The sequence below is a fragment of the Eptatretus burgeri genome, chromosome 1, assembly GCF_056783735.1.
Source record: "Eptatretus burgeri isolate ZD-2024b chromosome 1, Ebu_testis_v1, whole genome shotgun sequence".
Classification (NCBI taxonomy): Eukaryota; Metazoa; Chordata; class Myxini; order Myxiniformes; family Myxinidae; genus Eptatretus; species Eptatretus burgeri.
In genome coordinates this window covers 34,965,065-34,985,866 of record NC_140961.1, presented here as the reverse complement: position 1 = coordinate 34,985,866, position 20,802 = coordinate 34,965,065, and the positions used below count along the sequence as shown (strand labels likewise).

Genomic DNA, 20,802 nt, shown 5'->3' with positions numbered 1-20,802 from the left:
TTGTTTTTTTTTAATTACCAGTATCAACTAATATAAATGCTTACCTGTTGATCTATGTTTACTTCGTAAAGCCTTGATAATTTTTATGTAACTAACCGAGGGCTATCAAGCGGTGTAGACGTCGTAGTAATTTTTTTTTAGAAAAATTTATTTTTGCTTCTTCGAAGACGTGGTTTTGTTTTGAACACGTCGATGAGGGATTTTTTAAAAACACAACGTAATATCATATGATTAAGTAAATAATGATTATATATGCGATGAGGTAAATACCTGAGGAAGGAACTGTTCTCCAATTCGGACACGTCATTGACGCCGGTCGGGTGCATGGCGTTTGTTGGGTGGGGGTTGTCCCTTTTTGGAACCCAATGCTTCATTAGAACGGTGAATGCTGTCAGACAAGAAAAGAGGTACGAGCAGACACAAAAGCAAGATAAAATTCGGGAATGTTTGAGAGGAAAGATGTGCCGCAAGGACTGCGTACACTTGATAGGTTGAATGATGTGTTGAATGTTCATCGAACAGATGGGGTAACAATTGACGAGGTTTGAAATAAAGATTTATTTGTTGAATATTTAGTGATGTTGATGATATTTTTATTATAGAACGGTGTAATGCCACAGCTTGGTACAGTATCGTTAATAAATGGTGTAGCAAATGGGAAGGTTGTACCAACCGAGCTAACCCCTATACACCTCAATAGTGCCTTGCTCTCGTCCCTGATGAAGAGTGCTGAATAAAGCATTATAAGGACTTGCTGATTGTGAAAATGGAGATGATTTGTAAAAATATATCAAAATTGGATGTATTGAATGGAAAAAAAAACAAGCCCAAATGAGCAAAGATCCTCGTCCTCTTAATGATGACGTCAGAAAAAAACCGAATATGACGTCATTGTGATGTATCAGGTTCGCGATAAATTATCTGTGCTAATGCCCGGCTTGATTCCCGCAAACAAAATTCAAACGGCTTGCCTAGTTTCAGAGATAATGGTACAGGCGATTTCCATTTGCGGCAATATTATGACGTCAACTTTTCTTTTTTCTCGGAAGAATTTCCAAAATCGGAGATGGTTACTGCCTGCGCGTGGCCTTTCTGCATATACATGGCAAGTTTCACGAAGATCCGATGAAAACCCTGGGTTGTGAAACAAAAAATGTCAAAAAATAGGAATGACGTCATTGTGATGTATCATGTGTGCGGTAATTCATCTCTGCTAATGCCCTGTTCGAGTCCCGCAAACAGAATTCGAAAAGCTTGCCTAGTTTCGGAGGTAATTTTTTAGGCGATTTCCATTAGCGGAGATATTTTGACGTCATAGCTTTTTTTTGCTGTCTGTGCTGGGTATTTTTACATATGTATGCTAAGTTTCAGGAAGTTTCGATGAAAACTGTAGGCTGTGAAACTAAAAAGTCCACAAGAAGAAGATGAAGAACAACAACATGAGTAAGACTTCGAGATCCTCCACGAGGATCTAAAAATGTTTTGCTGGGCATCTCGGCCTCTGGGGTGTGTTCAGTTACCAAACAGCTAGCTTGAATGGAGTGCTTGCTTGAGTGCTTAAGCCACTTGGCAAGCGCTCTGCAAGAAACTTGTTAATTGAACATACTCCTTGTTAGTGGTCTAGGATTAGGTCATTCTCTGGGTCCTGAATATGATGGACCAGGTGACATTTTGGGTTACATGCTTCGTGTTTGTGTGTGCCTTGCAGCCTGAAAACGTGATAAGATGAGGAATTTGGAGAGTGGAGTAACAAGGGAATCCAATGAAGCCAAAACTGATGGTCCAGATCTTTCTGCTTCCAAAAGCACAGAACATGATTCCCTCAGCACTGGTAACAACAATGGAATGTCCTCTGATGGTGGAAGAGCGTTCCAATCTCTACGCAAGAGCATGGCCTTTCAGGAGACCACGCTGGGTGAGCATGTTGTTGAGTGAAGTAGCATGCTCTAATTTGGAGTTTTGGGGTATTTGAACGGCTGGTACCAAACATACTGGTTTGACACTGTGAGGACATTTTGTCATATTTTTTTTCAAAGATTGCAACCACAAGTCACCTTTTGTGAATGAAACATCATCAGTTGGGCTTTGACTTGTTTGTGTCCAGCGACTGTGTGCCGACCGTGACCCCCCACCCCCTGACCCCCACCCCCTGACCCCCACCCACCTTCATGGTTGATTTTACGAATGAATGTTGAAAATGAATTTCATTGCTACATATCCAGGCTTTGTGTGATTTGTTGTGGGGTGTGGTGGAACTTCATCAGAGTGATGCAGTCTTAAACAATACTGAGAAAATACCATGCAGGTGAAGAATACAAAGTTTGTACACAATATCCATTGAAAGAGCTCATTCACATGGTTAGGAAGTACTGTGATATAGGATGCCATGTATGGGCATTTGTGGCAAGATTGAGCTACAGGAGATGCTTTCTGTGGTTGAATCTGCACAGTTGTTTGCAACCAAAGCTCGGATTACAGGAATTGTAATTTTAGTTTCTCTGAGGCAAATATAGCAGGCATTTAAAACCGGCATGATCTGTTTGTGCAGGTGAAATTGTGCTGTTAGACAGAAATTGAAATCGAGGTGTTGAGATTTTGTCAGCAGCTCAACCACCCAATACCCCAAACCTCTCTCCTTACCCTCCCCCCCTCCCATATGCACATGAGGGTCCATTAAGTTACCAGGTAATTCCTCGTGAACAGCACCACGACTACGCATAACATATGTTGATGAAATGTTAATTTTTATATCGCTTTGTACAGAGATGTACTGTTTTACCAAAACTGTAGCTCAATTTTAAGATTTTTTTTTTTGGATACAGTGTTGAGTATTGTGGAGAAGCTAGAATAGAGAACAGATCAGGATGAAAAATAACCGTGGAAATAGAAGGGGGTTGGAGACAGCAGGATTGATGGACGAAATAGAGGGAGACTTGGAAAAAATGAGGGATGTGCGGAAGAATGAGGAAATCTGGTGTTGGCTTAACTGTTAAGGTGGCTGACTTAAGATTGTAAGGTCCCGAGTTTGAGCCCTTATCATGCCATTAAAATAACAACAGGTGGGTTGTCATCTTGTCATCCTTCCGAGGTCAGCAAAATGAGTACCAGCTTACTGGCAAGAACGAGCCATTTGAGTATCCAATGTTTCAGTGGCGACCCATCCAGGATGCTGCTCCCTTGCCAATGGAAAACTGCCTCGGTAGCCCGATGCGTCTGAAGACGCGAAAGGAGTGGTTGTTCTTCTTTTCTTCTTTAAATGGGGGGAAAAGGGGTGATACATGGGTGAAAATGTACAAAATGCCAATAATGTTGTCTCTTTTTGAAACCTCACTGAATTTTTCCACTCCACTGAATGCAGCTGGTCCAATCAGTATGATGCATATTAAACTGATGCCACTAATTGGATGAACAATGACCGATCCATATAAATCTTTTCAAGTGTTTGTGCATTTGTATGTTATTCTTTCACAGCTGAACCGTTGTACCCAGAAGCCCTAAGTTTTGGGTGGAGGTACATCATAATCTGGGCAATGTTTTTAGCTCCCACATGTTGGCCTTTATGGCCATTTTGAGGCCACCAAAGGACACTATAACATGTATGTTGGGATATAGGCTCAAGCAGTGCTGCTGCACCAGCCCGCAGGCAAAATGTAGCGATGAAGTCAATAATTTCATAGATCTTCAATGTCCAATAATCCCGAAACCACCGCCAGGAAAAGCAATAAGTTTTGTGTTCATTGGCGGTCAGCATCCGCAACATTGATGAAACTGCAATGTGAGGCATGACAGAGCAATTGAGCGTCGGCAAATGGTGGTTTAAATTTCTGGTAAACTTGAAAGACTGGATAATGTTTAAACATACTGATCATAGTGATGTGATGAGAATAAAATGATAACAGAGTTGGTTACAACACTTTACTGTATTTCCAACTGGAAATTGACTTTCAGTGCTGCTGAGCCAATGTTCAGTCAACCGCAATCGGCGATTAGTCGAAAACCGACGTGTCCTAACTTTCATGCGAGGTTGGAATCGATGCCAAGAATGCTGACCTAATCCAATGTTCGGCCTGTAAAAAAACACGATTTCACCTTGGGTTATGTATAGCAAGACATCAAAATTTCATGCCGCGAAAGCAGAAATACCCAACAGATTGTATGGGTGTGGGTGTCTTACATTCTGATTATCTGATGTCATGAGACAAGTGCACAACATGCTGCAAGGTCATGCTTGTGCAAAAGATTCTGAACAACGACTTTGATTTTTTGATGAGTATGCACTAATTGGCTCCTACGACCCATCATGTTGAACAAATTCCAAAGTTCCACAAAAGTACTGTAAATACTTTTTATTACTTTTGATTAACAATGTAGTACTTGGCAATTTATTAAACGTAACAATCCATTGGCTCTACTCTGTCTGAATTTTGATAACTTAATCCATGATACTTCTTTTCTACAACTTTTGGAATTTCCTGACAACCCATCACCTCAATTCTTCAAAATTGCTTGTGAATATTATTTCTTTCGCCACTTTCCCCACTTTTCCCACATTCCCTTTTTTAAGGTAAACCTAAATTTTTAATTACTCAGAGCTATTGAACTGTCCATGATTCATCTACTTCATCTCTTTCATCTTAATTTTCCTCCACTCTGACCCTTGTTTCTCCATTTAACTAGGACAAACAAAGGGAAAGGGGGTTCAGGAGAAGAGCATGTTGTATCAGTGTTGGTATAAGGTAGGAGAGGGATGAAAGGAGTCAAAATTTGGACATTTTTTACATTTGTGATTGGCATGTGTATGTATTATGTTAGGTGTCGTAAATTTTGTGATTATCATGTTATGTTCTCATGCGGCACTATCGTGTGTATGGGGGAAATGATGAGGGTATTATATATACACATATCCCTATAAAATGTTTATTATAATCGGTATTTGATTTATAAAACTTGTGATTTTTTTTTCTTTTTTTTGCAACAAGAGGAAGTGGGAAGTCATTTTGCATCATTTATGCTCTATATGGTTTCACCAACACAATTTAAACATGTGCTTTTAATGACTTTCTTCTTTTTAATGACTTTCTTCTTAAAGCCCAAGAGAACGCACAGCAAGCTATTTTGTGATATTGAGCGGACTGTACACTATGCTTCTGCAGCTGATGGTGAAAAAACTCAGGCACGAAGGAACATTGAGGAGCAGCTACAAGAATATCGGTCTCAGCGCCACAAGCACCGGGTATGTTCTCCTGCAGCACTTGTACAAGTCACATTGCTTTTGATTGTTTTGGAGTTGAATAAAATAGTTATTTCATGATGAAAGGTTAGGGTGTTATGATGCCCTTTTGTGGTGAGGATCTATTGTGTGCCTTTGGCTAAAATTTCTGCTTAATCTGACAGTATTTTGTGGACTTGTGTCTGAGCAGACAGAAACACACAGTACCTTGGATCCTGCAGTTATGCTCAACCCAGAATTACTGCCCCGTGCTATACCAAGTGGTACCCAGACAGAATATGTTCCGCAATTGATGCCTCCTCCTCGTGGGCCTAAGCTGGGTAGCCTGCGCTTGCCACCGTCTTCGGAGAAACGCCGTGTGCACTCGCTTCAGGATCTGGTTATGGAGGAGCACTCGAATAACCAGAAAGTCCGAGGCAAGGGAGATGGAAAAAGCAAAAGTTTGCAGGGTGGAATGAGGAATGCCATCGTTAGAGGGAGCAAGGACAAAGGTTCAGGTGAAAGCAATGGAGTTATGGAAGGAGGTAGATCCGGGAGTGTTTTGGAATTCATTGTTGGAGAGCAAGAAAGACCGTCTACAGTAGGACCATGTCCAATCGGGGCCTGTGATGAGGTTTGGGAAACTGCTGCTACGAATGGGGGGAATGATTTATCATATTTTCAACACAAGGAAGACACAGCGATTCGTGAGCAGATAGGAATTGGGAATGGTAAACAGGGTGTGGAAATGATGAGGGTGACTCCAGCAAGTGTTGGAACTGGATACGGAACATTTCCTTCAATCCATGAATTGCTGAGGGCAACGGCGGAAGCTGTAGCAATGGACGTAAAGCAGCGGGATCGAGATCTGGGTACAAGAGAGCGAGGAGAGGACATGGACGATGCCTTGTCAAGGTAAGTGTTTCCTCGGGAACGCTGAAAGACTATTTGGATCCAGATGTGGAAACAATTTGCAATTGTAATGAGGGATGAGATTTTTAATCACGGATGCAATGATTGCTTAAGTTGTATTGCACAAAATAATTCTGATCTTTTTGGATATAAAAATGAACTCTGTTGGCATGCAGATGGTAAAGCAATATAAACAGTTTTGCTCCATCAATAATATAGAGCTATATTCTCAAATAGAAGGATGCAAGTATACCTTGATTATTTCAAATCAATAACTTTTTGGAGATTTTTCAGAATTTTCCAAACACTCAAATGGTTTTGAGGAAAGAGAAATTTAAATGGGGGATAGTGGAGTGAGTTGCTATTGGATGTTGCTCGTTGGTTTTCATGTTCATGGATCTACTGTTGTGGTGAATAATGACTTGAAACTTTTTTTTTATCCCATAGGGGAATTTTTTTTTCTTACTGAGCAAAGTAAATGGGGATGTGTACGTTATTACACAAAGGAATGGGATGTTAAGACATAGTAAACAGATTAGTGTCAGTGAAAAGGTTTTTCCCTTCAAAAAGTTTCAGTCAAATATCGTCGGCCTATTAAGTTGATGTGGAGTGTGTTAAATTGGCTATTTTTCACATTTTTCTTTTTTATTCATTGATAGGTCTGTTTGGAGTATCAGTAGAAGCTAGATATCAACTGCGGAAGTTAGTAATACTGTCAGTAAGAACAATAGTGTTAATTTCACACTGGCTGTGTGATGCTGGCTGGAAATCAAACAGAAAAGGACAAAAATCTTTGCTGACATTCACTGATGCAGAACTCCTCCAAGGGATGGAGATACTCTTCCACTTTCCCCTTCTAATATAAGATTTTGATTTTTTCTCTGAGCTGAAGGATCTGCACAGTGCAGTAATTGAGGCATTGGTATTTTTCAGCCTTTTTGTGGTTTGATTTCTTTCGTTTGATTTGTATGTTTTTGCAGTTCTGCTGAAGGTGTTGCAGCTCGGCTCCAAGGTCAGGTGGAGAGTGTCACGGCTGAGGCCAAACAGGTGGGGAAATGTTAGGTTGGTGCCATTTTTCCTGATTGATCTTGCTCAAAAGAGGTTATCGAAGAGAAGCTGGTTGGTGATGAACGTGGCTATTTGTTGTTTCCTTCAGTGAGCTGGTCATTTACCGTGGTAATTGAAGTAGGTTTAATCATTTTGTAATTTGGAATCATCCTGCTTGATATGCAATGCTCTGCAGGCTATGAGAGACAAGGCGGAGCTACAGGCCTTGCTTGCTGCGGCTCGTGTTGCTCTGCAACAGCAACTGACCTCCTGCCAAGCAGCGACTTTACGGGAAGAGGCCGCAGGGCGAGCCGCGCATGAATTGGAAGACCGAGCCAACAGGCTTGAAGAAGACCTGCAGGCTGTTAAGACTGCCCTTGGGGAGGCCGAAGGAACTACTCGAGGCCTTCAAGCTCACTTGGCTCAATCTGAGGAGCAGAAGAGTCGTGTAGAAACTCATCTTGGGCAGTTGGAAGGAGAACTGGAGGAGAAAAGCAAAGAGGGTATTTGAAACTTAAACTTTATTCTTCTAGTGTTCTTTCACAATAACATTGAGGTGTTCCTTTGGGAATATTTATGGATAGGAAACCGATATCCTCATTAATTAAATTTGTTGCGTTAATTACCAGGTTGCGGTTACTTCCTGTTTATTCAAATGTATGTAGATGTTTTTGTTTTGTTTTTCAATTAACTGTTGATTGGGAGATAAGACACAGTGTATGTGTGGGTACATGCAGTGAGTAGGCTGCGAGCACAAGCTGATGCCCTGCGTAGGCAGCAGATCCAGCTGCATGCCGACAAGGCCATGGCAGTGGCCCGGCTGCAATCCCTGACCCAAGAACTTGCCAGTGCCCTCCAGGCTAGGGACTGGTTCCGTGAACAGCTTTCACGAGCTCAAGCCTCTCGTGCTTCTCTCCAGCAGCAGCTGCTGACTCTGCAGGTAGCACCGCAACCATAAACGATGTACATGAACTAAGATTCAGATGTTTATGATCACTGAAATGAGGGAGGAGAGAATTGTTCACCACCAACTGACCGAATTCTCTTTTGGTAAAGTGTGCCATTTTGATTGTGTGTGTTTGCAAGGCAGAACAGGCCTCTGGTGAAGGAGAGCTGCAAGACTTGAGAGAGAAGAACGTGGGGCTGAGTGAGCGTTTGGCACAAGCTGCACAGCAGGCCTTGCGTGATAGAGAGTCCCTAAGCCTGCAGCTCACTGCCATTGAAGTATGATCTCACTTGCCACCTTTTTGTGAATAATCATATAATCATACTTTGTGAGTATTTAATAGTAATTTGACATTTTTTTTTTGCTCTATTTATATTCAAATTTGAATCCACAAAGTCAAAAACCAAACTATCGTCTTGGTGCAGACATAGCACAATGCGATGCATCAATTTCTGTTTTTTTAGGGGGAACATTTACCAAGATGTACGATGTACTTTTAATTTTCAATAACCAATCGCAAAATAATTAAATACTCCCACTTCTCGTCTCCTTTCTTATTCTTCCCTTCTCCTTCCAGCATGCTATTGATGTGCCAGACCTTGGTTTTTATGAAAGGGTATTGATAATATTAACAGTTTTACTGTTTTAGTGATGCTTCTGTGTGTTTTGAGCACTTTGAGAGGCCTTCCGTGTACGATCTCTTAAGTGACGTTGTGACCCATGGTGATAATGTGATAGGCGGAGGTGCGGGAGCACGAGGAGAGCATAAGATGGAAAACAGAACAGAATCAGCAGAAAAAAGAGCTACAGCTGGAGGTTTCTGTAGATTCTTTGAAGCAACATGACCTCAATCAGCTGAGAGAGGTATTTGATGCTCGTGCATCATTCATTCATCATTCATGTTTGACTGCAAGTGGAGAATGTTTTGTGAACAGTCTGTAAAAGGACTTACCTGTGAACTTACCGTGTTCAGAGCGAGGCAGCCCTGGCACAGAAAGATTCTGAAGTTCATCGTTTGAGGCAAGAACAGCACGAGCTGGAGCAGCGTCTCCATGAGGCGGAACAGAAAGCGAATGATTCGGAGAACGAACTCCATGCCATGGAGGTAAGTCGTTGATCATCTGTTGAAGGGTTAACAACTAACCCACACCAGCATGTGTGATGATAAAATGTGTTATCCTGAAAAAGGGTACGGGATGTTCCAGTGGCTATGGGGGATGTCATAGAGGTCATACTAGACTCTGCACTGTCTTGTCAGGGTTAGATTCTCGATTCTGTTATTATCTATTTAATCAGTATTTTGCAATAGCCTGGTGTTGGCTTAGTGGTTAAGGTGGCTGGCTTGCGACCTTCGGGTCCTGACTTTGAGCCCTTGTCGACCATTGAATGACCACCAGTTGGGGTTGTCTCAGCCTGTCATACTTACGAGGTCGGCAAAATGAGTACCAGTGTACTGGGGTAATAACCTGCGTCGGAGTGGTGACCCATCCAGGACTATATTCCTTGCCAATGAAAATGCCTCGGCAGCCCTGTGTGCCTTTACGGCACAAAAGGAATGGTATTATTATTTTTATTATTATAAGTGTTACTGGTACTTTTCAGGCAGTGCATTGCATCAACGAGTGTTGTTTATTGGTTTGATATTAATTTTGGAACCTGTGAACTCATTAGCAAATGGATGGTCAAGATCCTACTGTATTTTGACCGGCACTTTGTATGCATCTGTACCGGCACTTTGGATGCATCCCAAATTTCTGCCCTGTTGTACAGGGTCACTTCAGCAGTACAGCTGTGCTTCAATAATGATTTAACCAACAGGCCAAGTTCTTGATTGAATCCCAATACAATGTGCAATCGCAAATTAAGCTTTGAATGATGCAAAGGTTGTGTGTACATGTGATGGTGCTGTGATTTGAATGTTTTATGCATGCAACAGGCTTTGTTTGTAAATTTAATCCAGAACAATGATGTTTCTTATCAACAATAATTGCTCGATTGCCATGTCCCCTTTTAGGCTCGTTGCAGGGAGATGGAAAGCCGCTGTGAAGATCTTCATGCTTTACTCGAGGGGCATCTAGAGCACCAAGACAGCATGGAGGTGTCTCTTTCCATTGCCAACCTGCCTGGCGGCTCTGAACTGCCTCCAGACCTCTTGACAGATGCCACCCTTGGTTTACAAGCTACAGAAATCTCCTCCAGCACACAGACAAGCTCCTCAGAAAGCGATTTGATTGCAGATGCGAGCTTGTCGCCGGATTTCATGGCATCGCAGAACTCTAGCGCAATCAACAATGCAGGCCTCGACACAACTGCTGAGAACACGGCTCTGCAGCAAGTACGTTGAGACATAAACCATAAAGGCTTGCAGAGTTTGAAGGGATACAAGGTCTAATTTTAGAGACCTTGGAAAATGTATCACTTTATTCTTATTTTTCATGTGCTGTTACAGGAAGTGACCCGCCTTGTGAAGCACACCAAAAAGCTGAAAGAACAGCTACAGAATACCAAGGTATTGCATTGTACTGTGTCCACAGCTTGTTTCGCTGTCTGATCTTAATCAAGCCAAGTATGGCTAAATGAGTTGTTACATATGGTTAAATCAATTCTTCCTTGTCACACACCCAACCTGTCCACAAAATTTCATCCGGAACCGTCCACAACTTTTTGAGATATCCTCTACACAAACAGACAGACAGAAAGGGGTGAAAACATAACCTCCTTCACCTTTGGTGGTGGAGGAAATAAACCAACAAATTTTACAGTGCCTCCTACTGGCCATAAAGTTTTCACTAATGTTGGCACATAGGAGTGAGTAGCAACAGTAACCAGCTGTTAGAGCAATAGAGCCAAAATGAGAGGTTACCTCCCAAGTACTCAAAATGCATCACTGATCTTAAAGGTCCCATGACACCCAAAAGTACTGAAATTGCATATATATATATATATATATATATATATATATATATATATATATATATATATATATATATATATATATATATATATATATATATATATATACATGTCCTATAGGAGTTTTTCATCGTGATTTCAGATCTGACAATTTTTTTCACAATACTCGTTCTGTAAAATTCAAAAAACAAACCTCTTCGGGAACGCCCCTAAAAATTCTACCGAAAGAGGCGTAACCCACATGACGGTCAACTGCAGGACGACAAAGGCTGCACGTAAATTACTCGGGTGGGTGGTCTACGTGATTGTATTGGCTTCCTGTGTGTTTCCACATTCCATTGATCGACTCAATCGCTTCGTTCATTTCTGCTTTAAAAAAATCAAACATTTGGTTTTGAATCATGGATGACATGGACTTTGATTTGTCTGGTAGCGACAGTGAGTGAGAGAAATGAAGGATTTTGGTCTGAATCAGATGGAGAATTGTTGGATAACGTAGTCGCGGGAGGTGAAGTTCAGGCAGCTGGAAATGAAATACGGCCTTAGCAGTTCGAGCCCGAAGCAGGACAAGCAGAGGAAAATGGCGATGAAATTCCCGGCGTTCATGATGATCGGGGAGACATCGAAGGAAGACTTGGCAATAACAACTGGTTAGACTAAATCCTATTCGTAATTCAATAATGTAAATTTGACTTGCATATACTGCTCGATCTCAGAAATATTTTAGTGAGGTGACGTGACCAGCGCAGCGGACATGTTGCTCCACGGCGAATGAATCACAAGCAAGGCCAGCCCATGTCATCGGCCGTATCTCTCCGTGCATAAAACAAAGCAACCTCCCTGTCCGGATATGATGAAAACTTGTGTGCAGAACACACCTTGCGACAGAATTGTCTCGAGTAGTCCGATAAATCTAACGTTCTGTTGCATTTTTATTTATTCTATTCCTACTGTCGTCATGTAGCGCCAGTAGAAAACAATGAAGAAAAGAGAATAATAAAAGAAAGCTACAGCACGTCAGATTTATCGGCCTAGTCGGACGGACGACGGATTTATCGGACTAGTCTCGACTCTTGAGTTGACAAGTAACTTGTATTTGCATGCACACAATGTATCAGTCAATGCGTAAGAGTCCCGAGGCTTTCAGGCCGTGCAATAGGACAGATAAATTTGTCTTTCATAGTTGTGCCAACATATTTTTCCCTGTTCATTTATTACAACATTTTGGCTGAATGTTAATGAATAGCAAGCCAATGGAAGCAGTACCTTCACTTTGGAATAAACCCATGTATGTCGAGTGCAGCCATACCTGGCTTGCATGTATGCGGAATCGTACCTATCCCAGCAGGCTGGTTTCAACGAACAATTCAATAAGCTGCAAAATGTGTGTGCAGGTTTTTTTACATTGTTTGATTTAAAAATTATCTCCTTGCACCTTGAAATGATGCAATATTAATCTTTAGTATTTTACTTGTATGTCCCTGAAAGTTTCTTTTTTAATGGAAACGTTCAACAGTCACATTTTATATTTTGTGGACATGGTATAGCCCTTTATTGTGCATACATGTATTGGATTTGTACACGACTACGACAAGGTAGTAAAGGGATAAATAATTGCCTCGTGATTGTTGTGCATACACTGCTCAGAAGCAGAATTTCTTTTCCGCGAAACAATCACAGGAATTAAGACGATCAGTGAGATGACAAACACATGTGCACCATGCATTTGTACGTACTTTATACGGCGCGCGACATCCAGTCAATCCACTCTGTGTGAGTTTCTGCAGATGACGTCAACGCTGCGGTTCACTGAAGTCAACTTTTTTAAGGGGCGGGGCATAGCAAGTTGTGAAAAGCACCAGAAATGTTCGAAATATTGGTCTAATTATCCCATTTTTCATTTTAAAAAAGAAACATGGTGATTTCTTCACGAGGAAGGTCAAGTTAATATATAAATAACCAGAAAGTTTTGAGTGTCATGGGACCTTTAGCAAGTAAACCTCATGGCGTGAGATAAAATATTGGGACCAAAACAAGTAAATTTTGAAAGCCTGTATATTTAAAACTTGTGTTTTACTCTGGCTTGTGACCTTGCTATGAATGGACCTCACAACTTTGTAGCACCAACAAGTCTTTTCAAAAAGTATAAAATTATAATTCTCGACTCGATCCGGCATCATTTGTTGTATTTTTTTTTTAAGTTTAAATTTTTATTTTTTTTTGCTCCTTATTCTGTTGCAGGTTTTGGTGGCAGCTTATAGGCGAGATGCTTCCATCAGGGCAGAAACTGTCAGTCAGGAGCAGAAAGCAAGAGCTCAGGTAGAATCTAACCTTGAAGCTCTTCGTGAAGAGTTGGTTGTATTGAGAGCAGAGCAAGGGGAACTCCATGCCTTAAGGGAGCAAGGAAAGCTCAAAGTGGTGGAGGCACAACGAGAAGTTGTTCTTCAACAAGAGATTGCTAAATTGGATGGGGAAAAGACGGAACTGGAGGAGGAAGTGAAGGTAAGGAGGCTATGCAACTTCGAGAACATTTTTGAAGTTGTGATCATGGTACATTCTCATTCATGTGTTTGTGTGTAGTTATTGCGAGTGGTTCAGGCAGCAAGTGATGAATTGATTCAGGAAAATGAACAGCTGCAGGAAAACCTAAACTCAACCCGACTCCAGCTGAGAAAGTGAGCGATATAGTGTTGCTGTTCATTTAAAGCGATATGGAAATGGTGGTAATATTTTGTAGAAGTTTTCTATATATATGAAGAGGTGTGTGATCTGTGTAATGTACATGTGATAGGATGGAGGGGCAGTTGGCGTCTGTGACCACAAGGGACGAGGGTTGGTCGAGGCGAAAGGCTTATGAGCAGACGGTGGGGCTTCTGAGCCGAAGGTTGCAGGAAGCTCTTGGGGAGAGAGATCAGGCACGGCTGGAGATTGAACGGCTGCAGCAGACCAGCAACACTCAGGTTAGACCTGCAAATGTGGTTTGAAACTTGCAAATGGCACACAAATGTGTCCAGTATATGCATATCGCAGCAGTTTACCTAAAAACCTAAATGAATGTTGAATATCAGCATTGGTAGCTGATATCACAGTCAAAAACTTTTGTTTTCTTCCGAAGCTGTTTTGTTTCCGAATGTGTCTTCTTCCTATTTTAAACTATTATTATGGGTTTGCCATCCTGGTAAAGAGTGGCTTATTGGACCCACTTCCCGACCTTTGACCCAGAAGCTGACGAGCCGTAGAGGACTCCACGATGGGATGCTAAGCAACCACGGATGCCATCTGAGACGATTAATTTAGGTAGGGTCCTCGTGTCCAATTCCTGCATTACCTTCCTGGTAAATTAATCCCCCCCAGATGGGGAACCATGCTCTCGATGCCCCACTATGATAAATCAGTGTGGCCGAGCAATACCGTCAGTGGGATGTTAACTATTCACTGACTGTAACGAAACAGCAGGGCAAAACTCCTATTCACTCTTTTCACATGAATGTCTACCCAATGGAGAGACAATTGAAATGATTGGTCATGTTTAACATGGAACACTTATTTACAGGCCAACAGTTACTTACAGAGCAAAAGCAGTGTCACGAAGGAAGACGTTACACACAAGCTCCTTCATCATTAATCTTACCACAAATCTACAGACACAGCCACCTCAGGCACTCTTGGAAGAAAGATAAGCAAGAGTTAAAGACAGATATAGCAAAGTAGGTGGGATAGGGTGTCGACCCCGGTCTCCCCTGTATGTGAGCCAGATAGCTCACGTGCAACAAACAAGGTATATGGTGTGGGTGATTGAGGAGTGTAGGTGTGAGCTGCGGTGTATATGAATGTGTAGTGCGAGCTCTGAAAAGAGCTGTTGTGGACTCTGTTGATACACCAGAACAGTGCAAGTCAATGAGGTGTGTGTGTGTGTGTGTGTGTGTGTGTGTGTGTGTGTGTGTGTGTGTGTGTGTGTGCGTGCGTGCGTGCGTGCGTGCGTGCGTGCGTGCGTGTGCGCGCGTGTGCGCGTGTGTGCGTGTGTGTGTGTGCGTGTGTGTGCGTGCGCTGTAAAGTGTAAGGGTGTAGGATGTATGTGTAAGTCAAGAAGTCTGTTCTGAAATTTGGTCAGGCAGGAGGTGGTAAACACGCTGCTCCGCTCTTGTTCCACCTAGTACTTTTCAGCGTCACGTTCCACCTGGTACTTGTCAGCGCCGTGTTCCCTAAGTGCCTGTTGTGGTTCACCTTGATCAATTTTAACTGACACTTGGGAATGGTGCTCAGAACTGATGCTCATTTCACCAGAACATGGCTCAAAAGACTATTTTCTCAGCTGGAGTCCATACTCTCTCTCAGAACTCTCTCAGAACTCTCTCAGAACTCTCTCAGAACTGATTACGAACTGCTCCACTATGGATCTTATTGCCTTTGCCTCTGTCCCCACTCATGTCTGTTTTTCGGCATCCAACAACGCTGATTGGCTGACGCACTGTGATCCAGTTATTGTGATTCATTCCGAAAGCGTGATGGGCAGGACTGCTGGTACGACTAATGTAATGCTGGTGGTTTGGCAGCATCGCGCCAAAAACGCTTGCTCCGCTGGTAGCGATGACAGTGCTGGCGGCCTGGTTCTGCGTTGTTAAACATGTATGATATAACCTATTGAGTTACTGAATGGATTTGTGTGGTTTTTGGTGTGTTTTGTAGAGTCAATTTGGAACAGGGTTAGAATTTGTAGAGTTGAGAATGAAGTTTGAGTACGGATTTGGAGAATGAGGAAGAGAACAATCGGGATAGTTCTAACTATGTTCACAACACATCTGTTCCTTCCACTGATGTGAGGGGAGGGGAGAGGTAATATAAATAAACAAAATACTGTGCATATATTGAAACTCAAGGTTCCTTAATGTGTTAGATGTAACTTCTGGGGGTCTTCCAAAAGCACAACACGAAATTGCCTTTTATGTTGTTATTGCTGTGTGATGGTCACATCAAGGGAGCTATCAGGCTGATGATATTATGGGCTTGGTGGTGAGGTCCTTGTTTGTGGTGAGAAGTAACTGTATGCAGAGTAACTGTGTACAAGCCCCAAAGTCTCACTGTCCAGAAACTATTTGATCTTTTCAGTCCTCAAAGCAAGTGTAGACAGAGCCATTTATCCTTCCTATCACCGTATTATGATTCCATAGTCCACAATGCTACGCCTAAAAACTGCTCCGACCAAAACTGTAAAATCAATGCCTGCATGTGATGACTCGCTGAAAGAGTTGCCATCCTAAAAACATTGTTATGATTGACCTTTTTCATTGCACAACTAAATTTAGTCTTTTACTACATTTCGTAACTCATGCCACAATATTTATTTCAAAAGTACCCTTCCATTTGATGTTTGATATCACAATAATAATCAGACTATTCTAAGTGATAGTTGAATTGATATTGATATTTGCAAGTACAGAAACCCCAAATTGTGGGTTATTGGAACGAAGTACTGTATATAAAGTGCTTGAAAATCCCAGTCTTGGAGTTTTTAAATGTATCACAATTGCTCATTGGACTTTTTATCTCACAAAACCACAATATTTATTTTTTAACCAACATGCACCTTTAGCCTCAAGTGGAACTAGAGTCTGCTCATACGGCCCTGGTGGAGTTGCAGGAGAAGAAGGCTGGGTTGGATCGTGCACTCGAAACGATGTCTGCCGCTGCTGCACGGGAACGGGAAGGAACAGCAGTGAAGGTTCGAGAGATGGAGGCAGAGGTAAAGTTACTTGTGTAAAATACCCATTGGTCCAATGGACCAAATTCTCATTGGTCTTTCATGGCCTTGTAGCATACCTACATGCTGAACTGCTTAAGAATTAGCCTGTCTTTCACCAAGGCCAGATGTGCTTAGGACACGATGACGATTATACGTTTTTTTAAAAAATTATCATTGTTGTTAATATTATTGGTATTAATTATTAATATATTGTTTGTTACAATGTTATTGTTTTTGTTATTTATTTTGTTTGTAATTAGAATGTCATGCCGTGGGAGGACCTATTAAGCTGCTCGACGCACCTTAACATGGCGTGCGTTTAATACATGAATTCTTCCACATTCTTTGTTGTTAATTAGCCTCAACAACTCAGGAGATCATGACAATCATTTTGGTGTATCACATTCCACATCCGTTGGCATTCATATTACTTTAACTGTCCTGTTGTACACTAATATTACTCTGTTAACATGCATGTCAGGAAGTAAAGAAACAATACCTTAACAAACTTCAGTCTGTTAGCGACTATGGATGACAATGGATTTCTCAGCCATCTAGCTTGCAACCGCATGTGTTCACAGCTTCCTGACGTAATATCCGGTTTGATAACTCTTAAAACTACATTTATACAAGTGTGATTTTCCCCTGAAACAGGATTACACACACACACACACACACACACACACACACACACACACACACACACACACACACACACACACACACACACACACACACACACACACACACACACACACACACACACACACACACACACACACACACACACACACACACACACACAACAGTTTTGTCTCCAACAATATTTTTAGAACAGTGATGATGCATTTTCCTTCTTGCTATTACAAACAATTCTCCACTCGAACTCTCACTTCTTGAAATTGCTGTGTGAGGTTCATTCGCAGGGGTGCTTGCCACTTGAAAGCAGCTTGTTCTTCGCTGAATATCTTTAATCGAGAGTGAAACAAGACCATGAGCAGGGTTCTCCACACTTTTGAAATCACCTGTATGTATGGAAAATTTCAGGTGGCTGCCGAGCGTAGCGAGGCGAAAATAATAGCCGGGGTCTGGGGTCCGCAGGCCCCCAGCCACGGAAATTCCTAGACTCTTGGAAATGCATTCTCAGCTATTTTAAGCAGTTGCAGAGTACAAGCAAACTTACCCAAATCAATGACATTTTTAGTGAAATTGTGGTACATTAAATGGAATTATAAATGGATATCTGGAGAACTCTTTATTTGTTGATAAACTCATTGGTATATGTACTTAACGCCTTACTTCAAAAACTTGTTCAATAAAGTAGTGTTCACATACAAATTATATATAAATGAAGTAAGTTTAAAATGAAAGGTCACACGAAGCTGCTTCCAAAAATGTTAAAATTTAATTATATTTATTTTTTTATATTTTTTGGTTTGAACTTTGACAAAAACACCCGGCTGAACAACCGAAAACAGCTGTACGTAAACTGCCGGCCTTTATGGACAACCCTGCATGAGTGGTTGATTTGGCTGAGGCTTGGCATTGACCCCTTCACCGCTTCGATTCGAAACACATGCATACATATGTATGTTTTATATTCCATTGCTGCTTGGGGTTCTGCGATTACTGCAAATTTGCATTGCAACAAGTTGGTTTGAGGAAGTGAATTTACTTCAGCAAATAATGTACAGGGACTCCTCGATTTACGCTCAAAATGCATTCCTAAAAAATGTAAATAAAAAGTGATTTTCCCATCGGCACGATGTTATAAATTGAAGATTCGTTCCTGGGTGGAAATTTCCAGTCCAAACCTAACTCTAACCTTTTAAAGTAAATACAATTCCTGTAAATAAATAGTAAAGACCTGATAATTAAATAAATCCATAAATAATGCAAATAAATCATAGAATGAATAAATTATGGATGGTGCTGGGTAAATGCATATGGTACTCGCCAAAATCTGTGGCACGCAGCAAGTGTCCAGGCCTGGGAGGTGTGGGTGGGGGTGCAGTGGTTTCGGAGACGATGAGGCACAATATGTTGGTGCACTTGACATTCAGTGGCATTACGAGTAATTGTCCGTCCAGTCGAGGGAGGAAGGCTGAGTGCACTGGCAATTGTCCACCAGATGTCCCCCATGCTCAAATTGCCTCACCACGTTCATTCTAATGTCCAGACTGATATATTTATGAGCGTTCTTGGTGGGAGTCTCAGATGGAGAACTTGAGGGGCGTTTTCTTGGAGAACCCGTAATGAAGGGGGTTGGGAGAGTTTGGAACAAAATTTGGAGAGTTTAGTTAGGCCACATCCTATTTCTGACAAGAAAAAAGAAGCGTTTTAAGAAAAATGTAAAAACAGAGGCATGAAATCTCAAAAACAAACAAACAAACACTCAAACAAGGAAGGAATGACGAAACAATACGACACTGCAATCCTCTTATGGGTTTGCATCACGACATATTTTGTTATGGGATTGTGATACATTCTACACCTCCCCACCTCAATCCTGGCCTTTATCTCAGTCCATTATGTGGACTGCTACATATCATGTGCGGAAATCTCGATGTGAATATCGTTTTAAAAATATATAGTCGTTAGTCGTTTAGGAACATATCATTTTGTACACATTTGAACGGGCAGCCATTTTTTCCCCATATCATCCCTCTTTATGGTGTACGACTGTACTCCATGATATTCATCAATGATGTCAATGACTGGGAAATCATCTTTATCTTTTTGCTAATGACTCCACTCTTGGCTGTGACATCCCTCATCCTTCTGACACATGCAACAGCCTCTTCCCTCTCCTCAGACCTTGACAAAATCACAAACTGATCAAAGATTTGGAACTTTCAATCCTGAGAACTCTCCCTCTCTCCCTCTCTCCCTCTGTCACTCTGTCACTCTCTCCCTCTGTCACTCTGTCACTCTCTCCCTCTGTCACTCTGTCACTCTCTCCCTCTGTCACTCTGTCACTCTCTCCCTCTGTTACTCTCTCCCTCTGTCACTCTCTCCCTCTGTCACTCTCTCCCTCTGTCACTCTCTCCCTCTGTCACTCTCTCCCTCTGTCACTCTCTCTCCCTCTGTCACTCTCTCTCCCTCTGTCACTCTCTCTCCCTCTGTCACTCTCTCTCCCTCTGTCACTCTCTCTCTCTCTCTCTCTCTCTCTCTCTCTCTCTCTCTCTCTCTCTCTCTCTCTCTCTCTCTCTCTCTCTCTCTCTCTCTCTCTCTCTCTCTCTCTCTCTCTCTCTCTCTCTCTCTCTCTCTCTCTCTCTCTCTCTCTGTCACTCTCTCTCCCTCTGTCACTCTCTCTCCCTCTGTCACTCTCTCCCTCTGTCACTCTCTCCCTCTGTCACTCTGTCACTCTCTCCCTCTGTCACTCTCTCCCTCTGTTACTCTCTCCCTCTGTCACTCTCTCTCCCTCTGTCACTCTCACTCTCTCTCCCTCTGTCACTCTCTCTCCCTCTGTCACTCTCTCTCCCTCTGTCACTCTCTCTCCCTCTGTCACTCTCTCTCCCTCTGTCACTCTCTCTCCCTCTGTCACTCTCTCTCCCTCTGTCACTCTCTCTCCCTCTGTCACGCTCTCCCTCTGTCACGCTCTCCCTCTGTCACGCTCTCCCTCTGTCACTCTCTCCCTCTGTCACTCTCTCCCTCTGTCACTCTGTCACTCTCTCCCTCTGTCACTCTGTCACTCTCTCCCTCTGTCACTCTGTCACTCTCTCCCTCTGTCACTCTGTCACTCTCTCCCTCTGTCACTCTGTCACTCTCTCCCTCTGTCACTCTGTCACTCTCTCCCTCTGTCACTCTGTCACTCTCTCCCTCTGTCACTCTGTCACTCTCTCCCTCTGTCACTCTCTCCCTCTGTCACTCTGTCACTCTCTCCCTCTGTCACTCTGTCACTCTCTCCCTCTGTCACTCTGTCACTCTCTCCCTCTGTCACTCTGTCACTCTCTCCCTCTGTCACTCTGTCACTCTCTCCCTCTGTCACTCTGTCCCTCTCTCCCTCTGTCACTCTGTCACTCTCTCCCTCTG

The 20,802-nt window shown here is 42.3% G+C and overlaps 1 protein-coding gene across 1 annotated transcript in view; it reads left to right on the top strand.

Annotated features, from left to right (window-relative positions):
• The first annotated feature begins 267 nt into the window (after positions 1-267).
• LOC147034218 (uncharacterized) overlaps positions 268-20,802 on the top strand; it is a 30,215-nt gene continuing 9,680 nt past the window's right edge. Inside the window, exons 1-16 of the mRNA XM_085878778.1 lie at positions 268-407; positions 1,709-1,915; positions 5,154-5,233; positions 5,421-6,124; positions 7,102-7,168; positions 7,365-7,671; positions 7,906-8,108; positions 8,255-8,392; positions 8,853-8,978; positions 9,088-9,219; positions 10,129-10,449; positions 10,564-10,623; positions 13,269-13,529; positions 13,608-13,702; positions 13,819-13,987; positions 16,618-16,767. Of these exons, the coding sequence (XP_085734904.1) occupies positions 1,726-1,915; positions 5,154-5,233; positions 5,421-6,124; positions 7,102-7,168; positions 7,365-7,671; positions 7,906-8,108; positions 8,255-8,392; positions 8,853-8,978; positions 9,088-9,219; positions 10,129-10,449; positions 10,564-10,623; positions 13,269-13,529; positions 13,608-13,702; positions 13,819-13,987; positions 16,618-16,767 (3,003 nt within the window). The 5' untranslated portion in view covers positions 268-407; positions 1,709-1,725. The remainder of the gene's footprint in view (positions 408-1,708; positions 1,916-5,153; positions 5,234-5,420; positions 6,125-7,101; positions 7,169-7,364; positions 7,672-7,905; positions 8,109-8,254; positions 8,393-8,852; positions 8,979-9,087; positions 9,220-10,128; positions 10,450-10,563; positions 10,624-13,268; positions 13,530-13,607; positions 13,703-13,818; positions 13,988-16,617; positions 16,768-20,802) is intronic.